The sequence below is a fragment of the Zalophus californianus genome, chromosome 2 (genome assembly GCF_009762305.2).
Source record: "Zalophus californianus isolate mZalCal1 chromosome 2, mZalCal1.pri.v2, whole genome shotgun sequence".
NCBI lineage: Eukaryota > Metazoa > Chordata > Mammalia > Carnivora > Otariidae > Zalophus > Zalophus californianus.
The window spans coordinates 63,272,911-63,294,884 of record NC_045596.1 but is presented as its reverse complement, the minus strand read 5'-3'; the positions used below and the strand labels follow the sequence as shown (position 1 = coordinate 63,294,884).

The 21,974-nt window shown below is 36.0% G+C and overlaps 1 protein-coding gene across 3 annotated transcripts in view; it reads right to left on the bottom strand.

The window, feature by feature from the left end:
- BMP2K (BMP2 inducible kinase) overlaps positions 1 to 21,974 on the bottom strand; it is a 139,501-nt gene that overhangs the window by 76,793 nt on the left and 40,734 nt on the right. For all 3 annotated transcript variants that reach the window (XM_027600707.1, XM_027600706.2, XM_027600708.2), the window contains exon 2: positions 2,790 to 2,908. In XM_027600707.1, the coding sequence (XP_027456508.1) occupies positions 2,790 to 2,908 (119 nt within the window). The remainder of the gene's footprint in view (positions 1 to 2,789; positions 2,909 to 21,974) is intronic.

The window sequence follows — 21,974 nt, the reverse complement described above, 5'->3', positions numbered from 1 at the left end:
AAGAAATAGTTCACTCAAAACCAACAGTATCCAAAAGTGTGCAAGACAGTCCTTTGGGACTCAAGAATACAGTATCAGAACGTTAACTTTTATTTATTTTTAGCTAAAAAATTTTTTTAAATTAACCTCTAATATTTATGAACTAACAATTATACTCTCATTTGTTTGTTTTGCCTGCAACATACTGCAATTTATGTGTACCTAGTTAAGAGGATTTATGAATGTATATACTTTAAATAACGTACAAAATGAACAAGTGGCTAAAAAAATTTCTATTAAGAAACCATAGGTTAAAGATAATACTAATAATACAAGTACAAAGAAATAAGAAAAAAATGGCAAATCTGACACTTTTGTTCCTGGTACAAGATAATGATCAGCATGTGATGAGGTTAAAAATAATCATCTAATTGACCTAATTAAAATTAAATTAAAAAACAATTATCAACAATCCTTTTTAAAATAAATTTACATCCACTATCATTAATAATAAACCCAATTTTAACCGTAATTTGGCAGCTGAACATGTGAATAATTCATAAACACATAAATATAATGGTAGATGGGCAACAAAAAAATTTGGAAGACCACTGTTCTAAAGAGCTAATCTCCCTAAATTCTGTGTTCAAAAGCACAGAATTTGAGTGTTGCTGCTACTGATAATGACTATATTTTACATATCAAAATTACACAATTTCTATTGAAAGAAAGAATTATGGTACAACAGTACCATACCTAGACTCAAGTTTAAGAACTTAGTCTAAGAATCCCTATTATCTTGGGGTAAATCTCTTCAATCAGTTAAGTCATGTTGTATAAATGTACCTATCTCTGAACAAAAGGGATCAAAACGTGTTGATAAAGATGTTGATATAAAATAAGAAATCTTTAAGCAACTGAATAAGAAGGAATGATATTAACAAGTGTTTACATGGATGTGGAAAAACTGGAATTCCCATACATTGCTGGTGTGAACATAAAATGGTTCAGCTGCTATAGAAAACAGTTTAGTGGTTTCTAAAAAAGTTAAACACAGAATTACTATAACCCAGCAATTCCACTCCTAAATATAAACCCAAAAAAAACTGAAAACAAATACTCAAAACAAATACATATACACACATATTCATAGCAGCACTATTCACAACGGCCAAAAAGTAGGAACAGCCCAAATGTCCATCAGTGGATTTTTAAAAAAGTCCATCAACAGATGAATAAACAAACTGTGATAGATAGATAGATAGATAGATAGATAGATATAGATAGATAGATGCACACATACCATGTGGATGAACCTCAGAAACATGCTAAGTGAAAGAAGCCAGACACAAAAGGTCACATATTGCATGACTCCATTTACATGAAATATCCAGAATAGCTAAATCCACAGAGACATAACACAACGGGTGGTTGCCAGGGGCTAGAACAAGGTAGGAATGGGAGCAACTGCTTACTGGGCAGGGGATTTCCTTTTGGAGTGATGAGAAGGTTCAGAACTAGACAGAGGTGGTGGCTGCACAACATCATGAATGCACTAAATGCCCAAACTGTTTGCTTTAAAAGAGCTGATTTTAATAAATAAATAAATAACGAAATACATAAAATAGCTGATTTTACATTATGCAATTTCACTTCACTAAAAAAGAAATTTTAAATATATACTAGCACTTGATAAACAGTAGATGACAGCAGGAAGAAAACAGAAGCAAAAGAGAAGGGGAGGAGGAAGAGAAAGAAGAGGTGGAGGGAGAAGGGAAGAAGAGAGAAAGGAAGAAGAAGACTGGGGGAAGAAGTGTGGAAGAATGGGAGGCAGGAAAAGAGGAGGAGAAAGAAGATGTGGAGGAAAAGGGTGAGGAAGAAGGGGAGGAGGGAGACAAGAGGAGAAAGAAGTAGAAGCGGGGAAAAGGTGAGGGGAGAAAGGAGAGGAAGAAGAAGAGGAGGAGGAAGAAAAAGAAGAGGTGGAGGAAAAGGGAGAGGAAGAAGAAGAAAAGGAAGAATAAAGGAGAAGGAAGAGAAGAAAAACAAGAAGCAGCCATCCAGAGCACTGAGAAAAAGATACCCTAGAAAAAAAGAAACTTTTTAGTTTGTACTTTTTTTTAACTGTTTAGTTAACCAAGTTACTGAAATTTCTTTAATAACCTATTAAAATATTTTTTACTTTTCCTAATATTTAAAAAGAATTTTTCCTTTATTGAAGGTTATCCTTCCATATATTGGAGAGTACATCCCCCCCCAAAAAAAGTAATAACAACAATAAACTTTACAGCATGATTTTAAAAATGAAAAGCAAACCAAATTGTTGTTGAAGACAAACACATTACACTGAATGTATTAATAAACACCATGGGAAAGGTAAACACCAAATTCAGGACAATGGTTTCTTTTTGAATGAGAACAGTACAGGGATACAGCTAGGAAGGAATCTACAGAAGGCTTCAACTATATCTGTAAGATTTTAATTAAGTTGGGTAGTGCATAAACTGGTATTTATTACATAATTCTCTAATTTTTCTATTCTCAAAATATTCCATAATTAAAATGTATTTTAAAAAGAGGGAAAAACAAAAAGCAGAGTAGTTTGCCCCTTTCAACTACAACAAGGAAGACAGGATAAAGGAGGACGAGTTTACTATATTTAGCCCTAAGTAGGACTATAAAGAATGCACTTCAAAGGTTTTCTAGACATGCATAAGCCAATAAACAGCTTGCCTAAAAGCTGGTTAATGTTATAGTGCAAAACCAAAAGAAAATACACCAAATTTTTCAAATGGAATTACTCTTTCACTTACCATAATTGTAATTTCCCTTTTACAAATGTTGAGGTCTGGCATGTTATTGACATACATTCGTTTCAATGCATGGCGGATTCCACCATGTGTCCGCACCAGGAAAACCGTGGAGAATCCACCTAAAAGAACAAGCACCGATTAATTACAAAGAATCAGAAACTATCAAAATGATGTATCACTGAGGAGCTTAATCTCGAGACAAAAATAATAGCAAGCAACTATTTTATTAGATTAAAAGCCAAAACACTGGCTTCCTATGACAATCACAAAGTACACATAGAAAATAACATGCTTCTCAAATAAATATGCTTTTCTTTTAAAGGTTAAAATACTAAAATTTCATTTTGCCTCGTACATAACATGTAGAAAATGTCACTACATAACTGCACTACTATAGTGATTGTCTCCCCATGAGCCTCCCCCTCTCTGTGATAACAAAACACTGATGTTATCTGAGATATCAACAGGATCAGATGGGTCGGTGCCCCTCCAGTTCCAGGGGATGAACCAACACTGTTATACGGTGATAATGAATCTCATTTCCTCTTGTCAGTATCTGATTTAGGACTGGATATGTAACCAATTTTGCTATGGGACATAAGGGAAAATTGGCTGGGTACTGTGGGGAAAGACTGTTCACCCAGAAAAAAAGAGAGAGACTTGTGAAGAATGCCATGCTCTTCTGTTGGCTTTTGGATTTTGTTATATATGAATATGATGTTTAGACCTACTGCGCTATCTGTGGCCATGATGGACCAGATAGGACCACAATGGACCAAAAGAGTCAGAGCAAAAAAGACCCAGAACACTGACATAGTTAGGCTACTGAATTAGACAACTCTGGAACCACCTCCTTCCAGAAGTGTTTTTTTTTTTTTTTTTTAAGATTTTATTTATTTGACAGAGAGAGAGAGAGAGAGAGAGAGCAGCAGAGGGAAGAGGCAGAGGGAGAGGGGAGAAGCAGACTCCCTGCTGAGCAGGGAGCCTGATGCGGAGCTCGATCCCAGGACCCCTGAGATCATGACCTGAGCCGAAGGCAGACACTTAATCGACTGAGTCACCCAGGCGCCCCCTCCTTCCAGAAGTCTTACATGATATAAATGTCCTCATTATTTATGCCACGGTTATTTGGACAGTCTGTTAACTGTATTTGAGAAAGCAAATCCAAAACACATTGCTAGGTATTCTCAAGAACAATTACTTCTGCCACATCTAAACAAAGACTTCCACCTGAAGTCTTTAAAGCTCATCCTGGCAAAGGATATTACATTGCTTAATGTAGTTTAAAACAAAAAATTGTGTGTCACTTTTATCAGTTTGATAGCCCTTATAAAGCAGCATCCTAAGCAATGATAAGGCATCTGCATTCTGATTCAATGCGAAACAGTCAAAGGAAAAGTAAACTATTGGGGATAAATGACAGGGGGGAAAAGAGTTCCTAAGACACTCCAGAATCAGTATGGATTCAATCCAGGGTCTTCATATCCCACAACTGCAATTCCAAGAAACTGTAAAACTCCCACCTTGTAGATTTGGATTTCCACATATACAATGTAGGGGAAATCAAATCACCCAGCTCACAAGGTGGTTACCAGGAAAGAAAAAGATGATATTTGGGAAAGTCACTTGAAGTAAAAGCTCTAACAATGCAGGGAATTTTTTTAAAAGAAGTTCACTTAGCATTAGTTTCATAGGTAAACATTAAGAAATTAGTAGCACTAATAAAGTACTACTTCAACTACTCAAATTTCATTTGATCTAAAAAAATTTAAAGAAAATGCTAAAGTTAGGTCTAGATATGGAGGTAGTATGAGTATTGGTCAAGATAAATTATTTAACAGCATTCATTTTGAGATATTTTTCTAGAGATTCCCCTAGAACAATGCTTCCCAAACACAGCTATGTATCAGAATTGCCTGTTGGCTGGTAACAGAGAGAGAGAGAGAGAGAGAGAGAATGCATTTATCTTGAATGGTTCCAAGTTCTGACCCAAGTCTGAATCAGAAAGCCTCAGGTCGCACGCGCGTGTGCATGTGTATCCCCCTACACTTTATATAATTCTACTTGTGTATATGTTCTTATAAATATATAATAATGTAAACTGGTTATTAACTGGGGGAATGGGGAGAAGTCTCCCAGTTGGTTCTGATGTACACCCTAGCTAAGTATCCACTGAATCAGAGATAAAGTTCCCAGAGGAGTCATGGATCCTATATATCCATTCTCAACCACCCACAAAACAAAGTAACTTTATGCCTATGAATTAGGGAAACTAGGGAAAAAATTTTAAGTTTCCTTCATAAAACCCCTAGTCCTAAAAGTTTAAATTTGCTAATTTCACTAATCCAAAATTAGACCTAAATCCCGTCAGATGTTAGGTTTTCTAAATTGAGAGATAATGTGTTCATCAACTGTGATTTATACCTAAACAAGGTAAATAATGGTCATTAATAGGGCCTGCTTTGAGAATGAAAGGGAATAATTTATTTGTATTTCTCCAAATAATATATTTTCCAGCAATTTCTGATAATTAATTAGCTAATATTATTTGTTTGAAGAATGCATTTAGTGGTAATTAGTGAAGACATTATAGTAATCCAAGAGAGGAGTATCATCTGCTTGCCACCAATCCATATCTACCAAATTCTTCAACACATATTTTTCCTCAGAGAAGTCTTTCATGACCAATCCAATTCATGCTCAACATTCATCACTCCCTCAGAATTTTTATCTCATTTTGACAACATTATCATGTACTTCAATTCTCAACTCACCGCATACATTTATCACAAGATTACTGGCAGTTAACCACAAATTCCCCTTATTATATATTTCTATGTCCAATTCAATATATTGTTCAAGTCCAAGCAAACGCACAGTTGTTAATTAAAGCTATATTTATAATTCCAAATATGGGGCTATGAGGGTATTATAAAGCATTCCAAATGTGCCCCAAATCCCAAGAAAATAAAAGAACTAATGACATATTGGTCTGACAGAGTAAAATGGGAAATAAATGTGTATTTATGCAACTTAACATGAGAAAAAAAATTACTGGTTATCTTTTATAATCTATAAATCATATAATATAGGCATTCCTTCCCATTTGTGGGCATATATTCTGAAAAACAATGATTATCAGCTTCGCCCCGTTTGTTTCCAGGGTAAGACATGTGGTTCACATGTGCATCCACTGCACAGGTTCCCGAATTTAAATATCACCTCTTTTGTCCCCAACTCAACACAAAAAGGAACCATATTTAAATGAAGGAGTGGCTTGAAGCCAACCTAAATTTGTTTCAGTTAACAGTATTAAAATAATGACAATGTAGCTTGCACCTGACTGAATACCACCTTGGAAAGCACTGCTCTAGAGGTGCCAGGTGTCTTTGGTAATTGTGTATTTCTACACACTAACTTTTTTCCTGATTAACCATTCCTCCTATTAAAAGTCATTATTTTTTCATGCTCTTATTTGTCTAACTTTTAATTTACTGATGGTGCATATATTTGTAACTCTCCTCAAATGTGTTCAGAAAGATAACATGAAAAAAGGAAAACATGAATGACAGAACCAGTTTCTTTCTTTATCTTCCCTGCACTTCCTCTGGTACAGATGTTAATTTACCAACTAGAAGTACCCCAAGGAGTAGAAATTCATCAGTAACAAAATAATCCTGAGAACACACCACTAAGTAGTCCACTGGGTTAAGTGGACAAGAAAGCAAGGACCTCAGGATGCCTGGTGGCTCAGTCGGTTAAGAGTCTGTCTTCAGCTCAGGTCATGATCTCAGGGTCTTGGAATCGAGCCCCACACGGGGCTCCCTGCTGACAGGGAGCCTGCTTCTCCCTCTCGTCCCCACTTGTGCTTTCTCTCGCTATCTCTCTCTTAAATAAATAAAATCTTTAAAAAAAATAAAGGACCTGGATTAAGATATTAGTTTTATATTGTAATCAGTATAAATCATAATGAACAATTGTCCATTTAATCTCAAGTGTCAGCCACACAGGAAATCCTCCAATTACCTTATACTGATAAAGTTTGTTTTTAAGGTAATTTTTACACAGGTTTTATCAGATAATACTTATACAAGTGTCTGGTTTAAAACATAGATACCAGGGTGCCTGGGTGGCACAGTCGGATAAACGTCCAACTCTTGGTTTCAGCTCAGGTCCTGATCTCAGGGTTGTGAGATCGAGCCCCACAGGGTTCCGCACTCAGTGCAGAGTCGGCTTGACCCTCTCTCCTTCTCCCTCCAAAACCACACGTATGCACGCTCCCTTTCTCTCTCAAATAAATAAATCTTTAAAAAAATAAAATAAAAAATAAAACTTAGATACCCATATACAAGGTTTAGCCTTCCTCCTTCCACACCTTTTTTTTTTTTTTTTTTTTGATGAAAATAGAATCATCTCCAGGGACTACAATAACACATGGCTTAACTCATCATTTTTAATAGTTGCATACTATGCTATACCATGTAAATACCATAATTTGATCATCTCCAAAATGATGGTCATTCAGGTTAGTCTGGTGTTTTATTTATCTGTCTCTTGCCATTACGGACAATGAAGGTTGCATTAAACACCCTTGTACGATCATTCTTAAAGACTGGTGCTTTCGTTCCTGTGGCACAGACTTCCAATGTAAGTCCACCAAAGGAAAAATACGTTTCAGATTCAATACTGCCAGGCTAGACCCAAAAAGGCTGTGGCAAATTCCACCAGCAACCTAAGAGCCAGTTTTCTCACATGTTCACCAGGGCACTTAAAACTTTGCCAATTTGGTAAGGAAAGACTCAAGGCGCTGTTATTTCTATCTTGCATTCCTCTCATTACCAGTGAATTTGAGCATCTTTACCTCTTTTTGCTGGCCACTTATATCCCCTCTTCTGTGACTTGCCTTCCTATCACTGGTCCCTTTTTCTAAAGAGTTATCTTTTTCTTTCAACCACAGGAGAGCATTATAGAACTCTCCTAACATACAAAAGTTGTATCTATTTGGTCTATCACTTATTCCATTTGGTATATGATGGCCTATTTTGCAAATTCAAAAACACACGTTTAATAATTTTATGAACGTAAAAAACAGCATGCCAGGACACACACCAAAGCTTGACTCAGAATCACAGAATTGGGGGAAGAGGAACTTAATTTTTTTTTCTTTTTTTTAAAGATTTTATTTATTTGACAGAGAGAGAGTAAGAGAGCACAAGCAGGGGGAGAAGCAGAGAGAGAGGAAGCAGGATCCCTGCCAAGTAGGGAGCCCAATGCGGGGCTCAATCCCAGGACCCTGGGATCATGACCTGAGCCCAAGGCAGACATTCAACTGACTGAGCCACCCAGGCGCCCCTAATTTTTTCTTTATATGCCATTGTAGTATTGGCTGTTATACGGGGTGTGTGTTTTATTGGAAATTTTTAGAGAAATAATGTAGAATACTTCTTTTAAATGAATGAGAAAAGAACTCATCAACTTAAAAATAGAGAAAGTACTTTCCACTGCTATACAGTAAAAGCAGTATACAAAAGGAAATCACACAAAGTCAAGAGATTTCCAATTAATATATCATGGTCTCAACAGAAGCATCTATGACTGTACTCCTCCATAACAAAAATAAAAGGATTTTTAAAGGCATAAATCCGTAAGGTCCAAGAGAATGAAAGAGACAAGACACACCAACAAAATTTTGGAAGATGAAAAACTTAGGGATACATGGTACAGGATTAAACAGAACAGAGAAAAACCACGCCAAGCTTCTGATTAGGAAAGGGAAGGCAGAAGGATGAGCAAGAAGCAAGCCTAGTCTAATGGCATAAACCTGAAAAACTAAAGAATTATGGGGGCCCTTTGAATGCAGGGAGAGCAATGAGAAAATAGGAAGACTGGCTTAAAGTCTTCATAAAAGCATCAGACCTCTAGATTCCCTACCCCATTCCTCATAGTCAAGCCAACACCAACCCCCAGGCAGGGTAAGTTAAACCAGCAGTAATCTGGGACACCAGACACTATTTGTAGGCATGGGGACAGAAGGGGAAGGAAAGGTGTAGTCCTAAAAACAGGAGAATTAAATAAGTCTACACACTGAAAAGAGAATCTCCACCTCAATCCAAGACCACTGTTCAGCTACAAGAACCAGACAAACAGAGTGCATCCTAATCACAACAAAGAAGTTCTCTTCTTGGAAACTGGATTAAAAAAAAAAAAATACAGATACTGAAATTTGGGAGTCACAGAATGAAAACAAAGTGGCTTTCTGACTCATCACACTGAAGTGAAGCCTGAATCAAGAAACCCTTATAATTTGCACAAAGCCCTTCCAATCATCACTTTAGAGTCTCACTCTTTAAAAAAAAAAAAAGACAAAAAACAAAAACAAAAACCAGACATCAAACGTTCACCAGACACTCACAGAAAGCCTCCAACATGAAGAGATGAAAACAAACAGGAAAAAAGCAACTCTGAAGAGATGCTAGGAGCTAAAGAAATCATCCAATCAACCTATAAATATTTTCAGAGTGGAAAGAAAATACTGTAGTCATGAAATAAGAGCAGGGTCCTATAAAAGGGATATTCAGAGAATGAGGAATGACTTTTGCAAATTAAAACTACGAGATCAAAAGGGGAAAACTTCAACAGAGAAGCTACAAGATAAAATTAAGGAAAATTTCCAGAAATTTTCCAGACAAAAGAAATAAAAAGGAAAGACAGGAACATAAAAGGACCAGTCCAACAGATCTAATATCACAATAACAGAAGTTCCAGAAAAAGAAAATAAAGAAGAGGATTATCAAATATATAATACACATATACATCCCAAACTCGAAGTGCATGGTTTCCATAAGTAAAAAGCTAACCCTATATATATATATATATATATATACATATATACACACATATATATATAAAATACACAATGGAATATTAGTCACAAAAAAGAATGAAACCCTGCCATTTGCAACCATATGGATGGATCTAGAGGGTATAATGCTAAGTGAATAAGTCAAAGAAAGACAAATACCATCATTTCACTCATATGTGGAATTTAATAAACAAAAACAAAGAAAAAAAAGAGACAGACTCTCAATATAGGCAACAAACTGGTGGTTACCAGAGGGGAAGTGGGTGGGGATGGGTGAAAAAGGTGATGGGGATAAAGAGTACACTTATCATGATGAGCACAGAGTAAGGTATAGAATTGCTGAATCACTATATTGTACACTTGAAACTAATATAACAACGTATGTTAATTATACTGGAATTTTTAAAAAATTAAAATTTAATTAAAATTTAAATATTAAAAAAAAAAGCACTAACCCAGTAAATACCAAGCATGATGAACAAAAAAAAAAGATCCATTATCAAGTCTCATCAACCAGAAACTTCAGAAGGTTCAGGATAAAGAAAAGATCCTAAATGCCACACATACAAAAAAAATTTTAAATTTTATTTGAGAGAGAGAGCACAGAGGGAGCAGCAGAGGGAGAGGGAGAAGCAGATTCCCGCTCAGCAGGGAGCCCAATATGGGGCTCGATCCCAGGACCCTGGTATCATGACCCGAGCCGAAGGCAGACACCCAACTGACTGAGCCATCCAGGTGCCCCCCCAAATTTTTTTAAATGGTTGCAAATTTGCCTTAGTTCGGGGTGGCTTTAGCCCTATCTCCTTATCTGGCCATCTCACAAGCACTGAGTGAAATGTGTAAGTACAATTAAGCTCATACAGCTTTTAAATAAGCATATTATATACTGATGGGATTTTACCAAATACTTCATTGTCTAGCTGAAATTAATCTGACAACTTTTATACTTGCTTCAATAGTTTTCTATTTCCAAAGTCATCACAGTAGGACAATCACTGTAAGATAACTGTATAAATAATATTAAGAATAATGCCAATAAATAATAAAAATGCCCACAAGATAAGCTATAATCCACATCTTATCAGATGACCCCCCCAAAAAAACCCCTAGATATTATATAGTGAGCAAGACAAAGTATTCCAAATTCATCATTTTAAAGAAAAGACTAACCAGAGAAATGAAACAACAGGACTTGATCCTTTATATTAATAACAGACACTACAGGGGATTAGAGGTTTTGAAGTAATAAACACTGCTAGGTATAAAGGGAAGACAGAAATGCCTGGTCTAAGTTAATGGGCACAAAATTATTATTTATTGGATGAATGAATCAATGAATGATGACAAAATGCTCCACTAAATTTTTTCTTGGAATCCATCATAGCAAGGGAGGAGCAGGAGCAAGGCTTTTGGAGTCAGACCTGGAATTAAATATTAACTCCACCATTACTAACTATATGAACATAAGGCATATTAACTTCTGAGCCCTAGTTTCCTCATGCATTTGGCAAACTATTATAGTAAGATCTCACAGGACTACTATGAAAAGTGAAAGAGATTATGTATGTAAAGTGCCTAGTATCACCTATTTCATAGGTGGTAGCTGTCACAGTTACTACTACTATGATTTCTATTGTGCTATTAATACTACTCCATCTTATGAAGGTTAGATTACACTACACATTTTCAAGAATACAAAGAATGGAAATAAACACATGCCTTAATAAACTAATATAAACACAGATAAGAATCAAAGAGACAACATTTACCTGCATAAACATGACCCAAATCCTTTGTACATCCAGGTATTAATAAAATGTCATACATAATTCAAAACCAAAATTAGCTTTGTAAAATACTCATTTTAAAGACTTGGAAATTTAAGATAAGTTAAATGAAGGCTAAAAATAACTCTTTTTTTCTCAACACAATAAACCACCTTTATGTTTTGGTTTCTTGAAATCTGAGTCTAATGGAAAGCAACCCTTTAGAGTCACTAAAAATAATGTCTAAATGAACCATTCCCCCATGCATTTTAGGGTAGAAACGTCCTACAAGTTGATTATTTTATTAAAAGCATTACTGACTCTACATACATGAAAAATATGATACATATGTGGACTTTGTCCCGAGTTCCTGGCACAGAGCTTCAAAAACCCATAGTACTCCCTGACAGAAGTGTGTTATGCTAATGAGGTGCATAATGGTGGGACCCCTAGCTAGCCTTAGGTTGGAGACTGGCCCCAGAAAAACCTACTACATGATTAAGAGGGTTGGAACTTTTCAGCCTCCTGCCTCTACTTCCATTCCACCTCCCAACCTCTGGGGAGAAAAGAGGATTTAAAAGACTGAGTTCAATCACATGGTCAGTGATTCAATCAATTGTGTCTATGTAAAGCAGCCTCAATAAAAATTCCGAATAAAAAGGCTCATAGAACTTCCTGGTTGGTGAACATACTCAAGTATCCAGAGAGTGGCATACCCTGACTTCATGTGGAGAGCTCCTGCACTAGAGACCCTTCCATACCTTACACCTTGCCTTATATACCTGTTCAGCTTGGTTGTTCATTTGTAGCCTTTATAATAAAATGGTAATCATGAGTATATAGGACTTCCTTAAATTCTGAGTCATTCTAGCAAATTATCAAACCTGAAGAGGAGTCATGGGAAACCCCAAATTTGCTGTCAAGCCAGTCATCAGAAGTGCTGAGGGCCCCTAGGCATCTGAAATAGGGGCAATCATCTGGGACTGAGCCCTTTAATTTGTGGGTCTGCAAATTAAATTGAACTGTTGGACACCCATTTAGTGTCAAAGAACTATTGTTGTAATACAACTACTTATCTAAAAGTAGTAGCTATGGATGTATTTTATCTTCTACTTAGCCAGACGATAAGTATGCCATATCAAGCAACAATCAAACTTTTAAATCTAACCATAATTCAAAATGGATTTTCAATAGTCCAAAAAGGTCTGGAAGTCAACATCAGATATTTTGGAGACATGCAATACTAAATTAAGTACTTAGCAAATATTTGTTTATACAATTAGACATCCTTACAAGTTACACTGCACTTCTTTAAAACTCTCACAGCTTCCGGTCCATATCATACAGCATACGTGATCTTTTGTTCATCAATCTGCCTCTTCCATTAGGTATTAAGCAAATTGATGAAGATTTCACACAATAATAAATGCAAAGTAAATAATCAAAATGTGTTCATAATATAATGGTTCAATCACTTTTGAAGTAACCAAACTCCTCTGAAATGAAAAAAAAAATGAGGTATTTTTTAAATGCCTCATTAAAACTAAGATACACTCTGACAAAACCTGACAAGTAAAGGAAGTTTCCTAGTCACTATAAGAAATTAATTTCATCAGGCATAACTTACATTCAGTGAATGTTTCTTAGCTCCTAATCAGCACTTTCTTTCCAGAGAACTGAAAATCCAACTTGGTAGAAGTTATATAAATACAGAATTACCATTAAATGTTTTGTATAACCATGGTTCTCAATCTACTTTCTTGCCCAACACACTGAAAGACACTACTCATTCCCAAAAAATGGTAAGAGACTGTCAATGGAGTTGGGAGGGAAAGGTAACAAAGTTAAGAAACATAATATTAAGAAATTGATTCAGTTAAGGATCAGCAATGTATGCCAAAATTCAAGATGAAGTTTGATGAGAAATAGGATATTCCCATGATGCCAAATTATCACAAGTAAAAAATTCCTTTATTTTAAGGGAGAAATCTGGGAGTCATTAATACTGCCTTAATATAGACATTATGTGCTTCCTGATTACCTACAAAGTACTTTTGTTAAAAACCTTTCACCTAAATAAGTCTCAAGGCTGAATTCCAGCCTACATCAAAGAGGCTAGAAGAGTAAGGAAAATAGTAACACAGAGAAACAAACAGACGAAGTCCAAGATATCGACTCTGTCTAGTTGTCTTATACAGTGCTCCACAGGTATACAAATGAGGGGGATAGGGTTATTCTAGATTTTATATTTTTTTAAAGTTTTATTTATTTATTTGAGAAGAGAGAGAGAGCACACAAGTAGAGGGAGCAGTAGAGGGGGAGGGAGAAGCAGACTCCCTGCTGAGCAGGGAGCCAGCCGGACCATGACCCGACCATGACCCGAACTGAAGGCAGACACTTAACCAACTGAGCCACCCAGGCACCCCTATTCTAGATTTTAAAAGACATTACAATCAAATGCATTATGTAATCCTTGATTAAATTCTAGTTTTTAAAGAAACCATAAAACATTTTTGTTGGTGAAAGAAACCATAAAACATTTTTGTTTGTGGTGAACTGTTTGAAGTAAGTAATAGGTAGAGTATCATTTTACTTATTAGTACTTAATGGGTATTTAAACACATATACATTCTTAAAATGTATACATTATCCTCCATAACCATAGTACCTCTGTCCCACCTAAGAAAATGAACAATAATTCTTCTAATAACATAGTCATTATCCAAAATTATCCATGTGCTTTCAGAAATGTATAAAGAAAATATTGTAAAATGTTATTAGTGGTTGAATCTAGATGATGAGCATATGGTTATTCATTATACTATTCCTTCAAGTTTTTATTATTTTAAATTTTTCATGACAAAGCTGGAAGAAAAGGAACAAGAAACACAGGATGCTTTTCCTGCAAGTAATTCCTCTCTCTTGCCATCCAAAAACCGCACCACCACCACTGAGAATTATTATTTTACAAGACTGGCATTTCTGCACTGGGGGTCACAAACTGAAATGCCTCCTGTATCATATATGATGGAGGTCTTGTATATCTGTGACAACAGGAAGTTTCCTTATTCATTCTTCATTTGCTGCTAAGTTGACAACTTCCCTTCCCAATAAAAATTCACTTACACCTCCAAAAAAAAAAAAAAAAAAAAAAAAAAAGTGGGTCTCGGAGAGGCAGCGCTTGCACATGGGAGAGATTTAGGCCGAGCGAGTTGTGGTGGTGGTGGTGGTGGTGGTGGTGGTGGTGGTAGTGGGAGGGCAGGTGGGAGCTCCAGGCCAGGTCTCTTATTATACAGACTCACAACTTCCCCAAAGGCACCATAAGTCTCTTGCCACAGAAAATGTTTATGGTATCCTAGATACCTACAGCTCCAACATCTTGACATACATAAAAGCACTTCATGTTTATGAAAGACTGGGCTTTAGTAGTGTTTACTCCTATCAAGTTTGTTTTCCTAGGGAATGGAAGAAGATGGAAGGATAAAATTACATGTGGTCTTTCTGTATTGTGTGTATCATCATACATCATGCAAATCAACAAGAGAGAGGAAATACCAAGCTGTCAGCAACTTCTGGTTTCAACCTTTGCCAAAGAAAACAATGTCATTTGAAAACTGTCTTCAAGATAAGTGAACAGGCACTTATTTTGCTGTGGGATTTGAGCCAGAAGAATGATCCTCCTACCCAATGCCCACTGGCCTGTGATACATGAGTTTCATTATTTTAAGTTAAGCAATGACTTCAGAAGTTTCTTTTAAAAGTGAAAATACTCCTAAAGAGGATTACTAACTTAAATTCTTGCCAAAGTTATCATATCAGTAAGTGCTATCTAGTACAAGGCAATGAAAGAATGAGTCAGGTACGTTTGATTGGCAGGGAACAGGAGGAGTTTTAGAGAAGAAAAGGCAAGACCACAGCATTCATATAGCCCTAACAATATCCAGAGAACTTCCAAGTACATTATCTTATTTACCACTCATAACATCATGAGGCAGTTTAACTGATATTCCCACTGTATAGATGAGGAATAAACTAAACACTTAGAAAGAAGGTAAGCAGTTAGGTCCAATTACACAAAGCTGAAAAGATGGAGTCACAAGTCTCTTCCCCCCATAAATCTCACCTTCTAATGATTTTTACATTCACATCTGTCCTTATTAGTTATGTCAGAGGAAAAGTCTAGCTATATAATTACAAATGAGAGGACCTAGGAAAAACATTAAAACTGAGGAGAAACAAAAGAAAAATGGATACTCAAGAGAAAACAGCCTTCCCCACTCCTGGAGTTTTCTTCTTGATAGAACCTTACTTAATAGGCAGTATTCCTTATAAAAAAGAGGCCTTAGGTCAAAATCATGTTTGATTGGACTGCTCAGTGCCTTAGAATACTGTGATATTTCAGATGACAACCTACATTTTCAGTTTCTCTTGAAAAACTTGGAAATAAGGAAACAGTGGGTCCTCTTCATTCCTATATGACATCAATCAGATGAAGCTGTCAGTTGGTGCACCCTTTACACAGGGCATGTGCTCTATAGTGTGTCTGAACTCTCTCTACTCTCCACCATTTCAGTGCATTCACTGGCCCACTTCACTCTTACATTACCTGCCTGGCCTGTGCAGGCATCTGAGTTTACAACCCCTACAACAGGAACTTCTAAAAACTTACCAGCCACAGTATTTACACTTGTTATTCTCATCCAATGCCTCTCTCCTCAACTGGATGTAAATTCCGTAAGAACAGAGACTGTGCACACCTTTTTTATCACAGTGTCATCAATGTTTGAGGGCCACCTTGCCTGGCACTCACATATTGAAGTGAATGACTTAACATTAATAAAATGGTTCTACTGAAAGTAATTCTAACTGATAAGCTAGAATTACTACACTGATCTTCCGTGAATAAAAAGCAATTAATCTGACTCATCATTTTCCTTTGTTGTTCACTATACTTCTAATACACAACATAAATTCTGAAAACATAAATTCTGGGATTTCACTTCTATACCATGTACATCTTTCATTCATTCTTTCAACAATATATATTAACTGCTCACAAGGTGCCAAGCACTAAACTAGGTGCTAGAAACAAAACTATAAAAAATTCAGAGACACCCTCTTGCCCATTGTGAGCGTACATCCTAGAGTGACTGAAACAAAATAAACAAATAAAATATACACTATCTAGGAGACAGTGATACATCCTGAGAAGAAGAAAATTAAGTGGAGATGGATAGCAGACTGAAAATTGGGTTGGCGGGAGGGGTGAAGTTGAAATGTTTAATCTAAATGCATGGGGATGGACTGGGGTGATTTTTGAGTAAAGATGGAAAGTGAGGGAATGAGCCATATGGATATCGGGACAAGTGCCTTCCAGGAAGAGAAAATAGGATGTGCAAAGGCCCAAATACGGGGAACCTTGGCTGATGTTTGGAGAACAGCAAAGGGACCAGAAAGCCTAAAGCTAAACCAACAAAGAAGAGATAACAAACAAAGAATTCAAAGAGATAAAAGGGAGCCAGACCATGCAGGGTCTTATGAATGGATGAGAGTAAAGATGTTGGCTTTCACTCCAAGTAAAATGAGAAGCCACTGGAGAATTCCAAGTAGATGAGTGACATGACTGAACTCATGTTTTAATATGACCACTATGGCTACTGTTTGGGGATTAGAGTTGAAGGCAAGATTAAAAGTAGGAAAGCCAGGTAGTAGGCTACCACAATAATTCTGTTGAAAAATGATAGCGGTATTAAAAAAAGCAGTGGGAATAGTGAGAAATGAAAAAATTCTCGATATATTTTGAAGGTAGAGTGGACAAGATTTCTGGACAAACTAGATGTGAGATAGAAGAGAAAAAGAGGAATTAAAAATGTCTTCAAGATTTCTGGACTGAGGAAACTAGAAGGATGAAATCACCATTAACTGAGATGGAGAAGACTGTACTGGAAAACAATTCAACATGGGTGTCTCATTTCTACTAATCTTGTAAGCAGAGGTACTAACTACCTTTGTTTTGGACTATCTGTTCAAGATTGCATGGTAACAGCTTTAGAAGATACAGCCTGTATATCCCTCTGGGCAGTTTAGTTTACTAGCATAGCATAATAAAGATAATGATGTCCCCACCCCCCATCTTCTCTGGGGCAGACTTAATACACATTATAAAAGATTCCAGAGTTCCCTACACTCAGGGTTCCTCTCCTATAATGCAATCCACTGTATGCACAGGCCTCACCTGGACCCTTATACATAGCCCTATGGGAACTGAGGCTCTGGGAACTGGAGCAGATGCTGATACTCTGGCTACAGCTACTACTGTAACAAAATCCTTTGTCTCGTGTCTTCCGACAGCAGCCACGTAACTATGGCAGGCCAACCTGTCAGATTACAAGTCGGGTAAAATCTCAAACTCTGAATAGTTCTTGACAAACAGGGAAAGTTTGAGGCAGAATATCAAGAGCACAGTTTGGACACATTAAGTCAGAGATGCCTACTGGACATTCAATTGTAGATATGGAAGTGACGATTAGATTTCCAAGTGTAAAGTCCAGAGAAGAGATCAAAGCAAGAGAGATATCTTACATATCCTTATTTATACCTGAGTTTTTATCTTTTATCATTATTTATAGCCACAGTAAGAACAGTTGTGTCCCTATATCAAAAAAAAAAATCCCCACACAAAAAAAATCATTAATACTAAAGCATCATTATATTTGTTAGCAAGAATGTTCTAAAATCAATAATCTCTTATGATCTTTTTATATGCTCTTGGTGGATGTGGAGATTAGTAAAATGTTACTACCATAATCATATATCAGGAGCCTTAAAATATACATATTCTTTGCCTCATGATTTTATTTATAAAATTCTACCATAAGGAAATTAGTGAAGATATGGAAACTTGTATTTCTATCAAAATGTAAATGACTAGGCAAATAACATTACATGGGATGGCATTTTGTGTAGGCATTACAAAAATGCTAATATAACATATAATACACTATAAACAAAATAATCTAATTGCCTTCAGGTAGAGCTGAATTCAGTACACCAAGTTTCTGTCTTTCAACCAATAAAATTCCCTTTTGGTAAACTAATTTGTGATGGGTTCCTTCTGTTTGCAGTTCAGAATCCTAAAGCATCACTTACATTAGCCCTTGCATCAGCCCTTGGAAGCTAGCCATCATTTATAAGACTATTTCCACAGGAATGCAAATATCATGAATTTCTTATTAACTGAGAATTATGTATATAAAATGTTTCCAAGGTGGAAACTCAGAAACCAGAATCAATGATACTCCTGTGTTTGGGGTATTAGATAACAGTAAGATAAAGTGGGCCAATACCATAGATAGTTTCTTATAATGCTTAATACCACTTTGGGATCCACTTTAGAGTATTAAACAAAAAAAGTTATATATTTGCATATGTAGATATTATATGCCCAGACACTCAAATACGAATGCTGTCACCAAAATTATTGACATGGATTTTTCACATCACTGTCATAATTTAACACAGTTCTCTAACACTTCTGTTTGAAACAGACTGCAGAGACCATCATAAATTATTTTCAGTAACTACAACATGGGAAATTTCCCACTTCTTGAGACTGAAGAGAATTTCAAAAACAGTTGTAAGTTATCCCTAAAAAAATCAACTAAATGAAGAGAGAAAACAAAGTTTTCAATGGGTTTCAAAGGTTTTGGGGAGGAAAAGAAAAAAAAGAGTACCAGTACATGATAGATCAATAAATCTGTGTATGTTATAAAATGGTCCTGAAATGTCTTAAATGACTTCTAAAATGTGTTGTAAGAAATGTCTTTATCAACGGACAAAAATTGAGCTTCTTGATAGAGATCACCTGGTAAAACAACATTTATTTGTATATTTATCAAAAAGATCAAACTCAGGGCACCCGGGTGACTCAGTTGGCTAAGCGACTGACTCTTGCTTTCAGCTCAGGTCATAGTCTCAGCGTCCTAGGATGGAGCCCTGTGTTGAGCCCCATGTCTGGCTCTACACTTGGCAGGCTGTCTGCTTCTCTCTCTCTCTCTCTCTCTCCCTCTCTCTGCCCCTCCCCCCCACTTATGCACGTTCTCTTTCTAAAAAAAAATAAAATTTTTTTTAAAAAATCAATTTTTTCACAACTCTGAAAACTACCCAAAAGTGCAACAATTTGAGAAGCTTTTATTCAAAACAAAATAAGTGAATCTCAGTAAAAAAAGAGTGAGCTTTGTGACATTTTAACTTGTCCTATTCCTATCATTCTCTCCTAGCTCCATGGTAGTCTTGAAAAGATACAGCTCACAACAACAGTAACTGTAAAAACTAGCAGACACTGGCAGAAACAAAACAGGCTTGGGCTCACCAAAAAACACAAGATTTGTCACTATTAGACATGTCAGGCAGCTCCCTGGAAAAGTTCCATTCTCTGGGTCTGTCTTTATTTGACCTGACTCAGATTCAATGTGCAAAAAGCACTATCACCAGAGCATTTGTTGAAAACAATCAGCAACAACTACATAACACTGCGGCTGTCGCAGGCAGCTATCCAAGTTAAGGATAAAGAGAGGTTGACTAAAGAACTTACAAGGAAAAACTGGAAACGAAGTGTCTACAGGGGGCGCTGAAAAGCTCCAACACATTCCTGGGGATCTAGAAGGCCATACACACGTAAAGGGACTAATGTATTCCCAGGAAAGATGAGAAGGCCCAAGCCGCTCACCTCTGGATGACACTGAGAGACTCTGTAACAGAAAAAGCAAAGGCTAAAGCAAAGCTGTAAACTCATCAGAGCACTGAATTCATGCCAACACACATAAAGAGTTCCTCAGCAAAAGTTGGAACACCTAGTGGTTCCAGGTGTTTTAAGGAAATATCTACCCTATCATTAGCTGACCACTAACCTAGCTGAGCAAAGACCTGGGTGGCACCACATAAAAAATTCAGACTTTACAAAATCAGTACAGGAAAGTCACTAAACAAATAGCAAAAACAAAATTCTGGGGAGTGGAGAAATCTCATTTCCAGAATCACTATATTAATTATTTAAAATGTCCAGTTTTCAACGGAAAATTATGACCCATGAAAATAGTAAGTATGGCCTATATAGAGGGGGGAAAAAAGCAGTCAAGAGAAACTGTCTCTGAGGAAACCCAGATGTTGGACATATCAGACAAAAACTATGAATCAGCTACTACAAATATGTTCAAAGAACTAATAAAAACCATGTCTAAAGAACTAATGTATGAAAATGATGCCTCACCAAGTAGAGAATAAAGAGTCAGAAATTATTTTAAAAAAAGAGAGAGAGAAAGATTCAAAACACAAATAGGTTGAAAGTAAAAGGATGGTAAAATATACAATATATAAAAAGCAACCAAAGAAAGAGCCAGGATGACTAAACTATTATCAGATAAATGAGGCTTTATGACAAAATAATTACTAAAGACAAGGAAGAGCATTCTTATAATAACGAAAAGGTCAATCTACCAATAAAACATAACAATTACAAACACATATACACTTAAAAACAAAGCCCTAAAATATATGAAACAAAAACTGACTGAACTGAAGAGAGAAAAAAAACAAACAGTGATAGTTGGAGAATTAAATACCCCAGTTTCAATAATGGACAGAACAAGCAGGCAGAAGGTCAACAAGAAAATAAGACGTGAGCACTACTAACCAACTAGACCAGGAAGGCATTTGTAGAACACGCCCCTAACAGCAGCAGAATACACATTTATCAAATACATATGAAACATTCTCCAGGATAGATCATATGTTAGAGCATAAAATAAGTCCCAATACATTTTTCAAAAACTGAAATCATACAAAGAATGTTCTCCAACAACAATGGAATGAAATTAGAAATCAAAAAAGGAAATTTAAGGAATTTGCAAATATGTAGAAGTTAAAGACCATAAAAAAAAACAATGAATCAAAGATAGAATCACAAAATACTTCCAAGATGAATGAAAATGAGAAAACATCATACCAAAACTTACAGGATGCAGTTAAAGCAGTTACTGGAAGGAAACTCATATTTGCAGATAACCACAATGAAAAAGGAAGAAAGATCTCAAATCAAAAATTAACTTCCCATATTAAAAACTAGAAAAAGTAGATATTTTATACTCAAAGCAGAAGGAAGGAAATAATAAAACTTAGAGTACAAATAAACTAAATAGGAAATAGAATAAGTAATAAAACCAATAAAACTAAAAAATTTTTCTACCAACATTACAGAAATAAAAAGGATTACAAGGCAAACAATTTTTGCCAACAAATTAAATTAACCTGGATGAAATCAATAAGTTCCTACAAAAATACAAAATACCGAACTAACTCAAGAAGAAATTAAAAATTTAGACCAATAAAGACACTGAGTAACAAAAAACTTCCAGCAAAGAAAAGCCCAAGAACAGATGGCTTCACTAGGGAATTGTATCAGTTGTTTAAAGATGAATTAACTCCAATCCTCCATAACTCTTCCAAAAAATAGAAGGAACACTTTCTAATCCATTCTATGAAAAGAAAACATATCACAAG